The sequence below is a fragment of the Ursus maritimus genome (genome assembly GCF_017311325.1).
Source record: "Ursus maritimus isolate PB19 chromosome X unlocalized genomic scaffold, ASM1731132v1 scaffold_X1, whole genome shotgun sequence".
Classification (NCBI taxonomy): Eukaryota; Metazoa; Chordata; class Mammalia; order Carnivora; family Ursidae; genus Ursus; species Ursus maritimus.
In genome coordinates this window covers 82,515,343-82,519,391 of record NW_024423319.1, presented here as the reverse complement: position 1 = coordinate 82,519,391, position 4,049 = coordinate 82,515,343, and the positions used below count along the sequence as shown (strand labels likewise).

The 4,049-nt window shown below is 50.3% G+C and overlaps 1 protein-coding gene across 3 annotated transcripts in view; it reads right to left on the bottom strand.

Moving 5' to 3' along the window:
- Nucleotides 1–2,652: 2,652 nt before the first annotated feature.
- Nucleotides 2,653–4,049, bottom strand: part of CACNA1F (calcium voltage-gated channel subunit alpha1 F) — a 25,347-nt gene continuing 23,950 nt past the window's right edge. For all 3 annotated transcript variants that reach the window (XM_040631648.1, XM_040631640.1, XM_040631645.1), the window contains exons 47-48: nucleotides 3,403–3,600; nucleotides 2,653–3,111 (exon numbers count right to left, since the gene is read on the bottom strand). In XM_040631648.1, the coding sequence (XP_040487582.1) occupies nucleotides 2,881–3,111; nucleotides 3,403–3,600 (429 nt within the window). In that variant the 3' untranslated portion in view covers nucleotides 2,653–2,880. The remainder of the gene's footprint in view (nucleotides 3,112–3,402; nucleotides 3,601–4,049) is intronic.

Here is a 4,049-nt window from a genome sequence, read left to right as displayed (position 1 = left end):
TTTTAAATTGTGGCCATTCTATGTCAAGCACTGTTGGGAGAGCTTCAATGTACCACTCATTTAAATCCTCACAGCAACCCTATAAAGCAGGTACTACTACCATCCTCATTTTACATTCTTTTTTTTTTTTAATTTTATTTTATTTATTTGACAGAGAGAGACAGCCAGCGAGAGAGGGAACACAAGCAGGGGGAGTGGGAGAGGAAGAAGCAGGCTGCTAGCAGAAGAGCCTGACGTGGGGCTCAATCCCAGAACTCTGGGATCACGCCCTGAGCCGAAGGCAGACGCTTAACAACTGAGCCACCGAGGTGCCCCCTCATTTTACATTCTTATAGCTGAATAAACTAAGGTGTGGGGAGGTGAAGGGATTTTCCTAAGCTCACACAGCTGGTAAGTAGTGGAACCAGGATTTGAACCAGGAAGTCTGGGTGCAACACCTGTTATTTTTTTTTTTTTAAGATTTTATTTATTTGACACAGAGAGAGAGAGAGAGTACAAGCAGGAGGAGTGGCAGGCAGAGGGAGAGGGAGAAGCAGGCTCCCCGCAGAGCAGAGGGGGCCCGATGTGGGACTCGATCCCAGGACCCTGGGATCATGACCTGAGCCGAAGGCAGTTGCTCAACCAACTGAGCCACCCAGGCGCCCAGCACCTGTTATTCTTAACCACTGTGCTAATTTATCAGTACGACATCCTATACATTTATAAAATATATCTGATAACACTGGTTGCCTCTAGAAAGGAGGGAGAATTTCTACTTTATACCCCTCGGTGCCTTCTGAATATTTTAAAAAATATTTTATTTATTTATTTGTCAGAGAAAGAGACAGAGTATAGGTAGGGGGAGCAGCAGGCAGAGGGAGAAGCAGGTTCCCCACTGAGCAAGGAGCCTGTCGTAGGATTCGATCCCAGTACCCTGGGATCATGACCCGAGTCGAAGGCAGACGTCCAAGCGACTGAGCTACCCAGGTGACCCCCTTTTGAATTTTTTTAAAAGTGTATTTGTTTATTTAATCTCTACACCCCACATGGGGCTCAAACTCATGACCCTGAGATCAAGAGTCACATGCTTATCCGACTGAGCCAGCCAGGTGCCCCATGTACCTTTTGAATTTTGAACCATCTGGATGTATACCTATTTTTTAAACATCCCCATGCACACACACTCTAAATCACACAAATATGTAATGGATACCTCCCAGTTAGTGCCTTTTTGGCAAAAGAGCTTGGGCTTCAGCATTCAATCGCTTGGATTTGAATCCCACCTTTAATATTTATCCCCGTACGACTTTGGACATGTAAAATAGTTTAACATGGTACCTATAGGGTTGCTGCACTGATTAAACAAGATAATCACTGTTATGCACTTAGCACAGGGCCAAATAAATGGTTCCTTCTACTTCCTACACATCTCTGGAATCCACTAATTTCTCACCATCTCCTCTGCCACCTCCCCTGGCTAAGGCAACCATGGTTCCTGCCAATTTTAGCATCTCCAGTCTCTTCCCCCTCCCTTCTGTTTTCAGCACAGCCGTCAGAGCATTCCTTTAAAATGCAGTTAACTATGTCACCACCCTGCTCAAATCTCTCCCATGGCTCCCCACTGCTTTTAGGAAAACTCGGGTTTAGAGACTTGGCATTGAAGGGTCTGCATCATCTGGCCCCAGGTGGCCTCTCCCACCTTATCTCTCAACAATCTCCCTTCACTCTCTGTGTTCTGCCCATGACTGGCTGTGCCCACAATGCACCAGCCTTGCCACCACAATCCTTCTGTTTTCAAGGCCTAGTGCAATCCTATATTCTGAGTCCCAGTCTCCAATTCTGGCTTCCCTCAAATTTCAGTCCTGGCTGGATTGACACAAATAATAAAAATGAGAAATTCTTGCTCTGAGAGCTGGGATGAAACCCTGCGTCAGAACCTCCCCAGCGGCCCCATCCAGGACCTTTCCCAGTACTGCCTTCAGTTCCTTTGGAGTGGGGCTGACTGCCACATTGAACAAGTCCTGTGGCATGTCTAAGCCAGCTCAGTTTGGTTTGAGGGAAACCCAGAACAGTGCCTGGCACAAAGTAAATGCCCGATGAACTTTCACTTAGTTAATGAGACCCCAAAGGCTGGGCAATGACTACAAGTGGGGCAAGAAGCAGAAAGAGGAGCTCTGGGATCTGTGTGGGAGGAGAGTGGGATACTCTTAGGTGGTCTCAGGAAAACCAGGTGGGTCCTGAGTGGGTTCCCACAGGCTGAGGGCCTCGCCCTTTGCTGTCACCCATGTCTTCTGTCAATGGACTTGGATTTTCTTAGGCAGAAGGTAGGAAGTGGGAGACCGGGTAATCCCAGTTTAGCTTCCCGGAAATTCCTGATGCTGTCAGAAGACCCCTCTGCCTGACGTATTATATACCAGGCTAAATCCAACCTCCAGGCCTTTCTACTGGCAGGACTCTGAGTATTCTTATCCTTTCCATCCCATCTGTCCTTCCTCGGGCTGACCTGACTGACCCCTTGTGGAATCTCTAATTTTCCCCCCACTCCTCATCCAAGCCCCCACACATCCTCTCTCCTCCTCCTTCCTCCATCTCTGTCCGGTCCCCTTCCCCTCCCCCACCACCTCCACTCTGTCTCCAGCTTTTTTTGGCTGCTGTCTCTTCCTCCTCCTCCTCCTTCCTTCCCTGACGCTGAATAATCAGGCTTGGCTGTCCTGGTTTCTGGAAATATTCGTGTGTGGGCAGTGGCTCAGGGCTGAAGCAGGGGATGGATGCCTGGGGGCGCTGGGCAGTCCCAGTCCCCCAGTTCAAAGACACCGAAATCCAGGGCTGTGGTCCATGCCTGTCTCCCTCTGGGGAAGGGAGAGCAGGAGGTTTATTGAGCAGTGGAGGAGGGGTGGGAATTCAGAGGGCATGGACACAGGCCATTTCGTCTCCCAGGTCCTCCTCATCGAAGCGAGAGAGGATAGATTCCTCATCACTATACAGTGAGCTGGTCCCCTGTGCCAGCAAGTCACTGGCGGCACTGTCCATCTCGTCCAGTGTCAGGCGACACGCATCTGCAATCTCCTGCTTGGCCAGGGCCACAAAGCGTGGGTCTCGGGCAAAGAGGCCCAGGCCCTCGGAGATGAGCACCTGGGGGCACAGATGGGATCAGAGTTGGCAGAGGGCACAGCATGGAATCAAAGCAGTGTGCACAGAGGGGTCAGTGCTGATAGGCGATGCATCGTCCAGGAAGGTGCTGGGAAGTCACCCGGGACAGTGGTGCGCACGTCATGCCGAGCAGAAGTTGCAGAGCAAACCGATAGATCATCACAGGCACAGTGCAGAGACCTGGGGTTGGGGGGGCCCTTTTCCCTCCTTCCCAAGCTCCCACTTCCTCCCCTTCTCCCTCATCCCTCTTGCCCGTGTCCCTTCTAGACTCACAGCCTCCACCAGGCTGTCAGCACTGCCCCTCTTGCCATGGCTGGAGTCTGAGTGGGTTCCAGGCACGTGCAGACAGGTGAAGGTGCGCAGAGGACCACTGGATTTGCCGAGGTATCCCTCCCCCGCTGCACCCTCCTCCACCAATAACAGTGGGGCGTAGAGGAGCCGACCCCGTTGAGGAGGGGTTGCCCAGGAACCCTGGACCAGAACAAACATCAGGGAGATAATGACTGATGGGTGGGATATGAGGATCTAGGACTCACCCCTGTGCCTACCTCTTACCACCGCCCACCCCCCAAACACAACTGGAGTCAAACTGAATGCAAATAAATCAGACTTGAGTTTATTTAAGAGCATAGGAGACCTGGGTGTAAATCTGACCACTGCCACTTACTGGCTGTGTGATCTTGGGTAAGCCTCTCTGGGCCTCAGTTTCCTCATCTGTAAACTGGGACTAACAATAGTACCTATCTCACAGGTACAGTGTGGCTTTTGTGAATTCATTTTTTTTTTTTTTTTGGTGGTCAGCAAAGCAATGTTTATTGCGCTTCCAAAGAGGGAGGGGACCCAAGAGGGTTGCCCCCCTCCTTTTTCTTTTTTTTCTTTTTCTTTTTTCTTTCTTTCTTTCTTTCTTTTTTTTTTTTTTT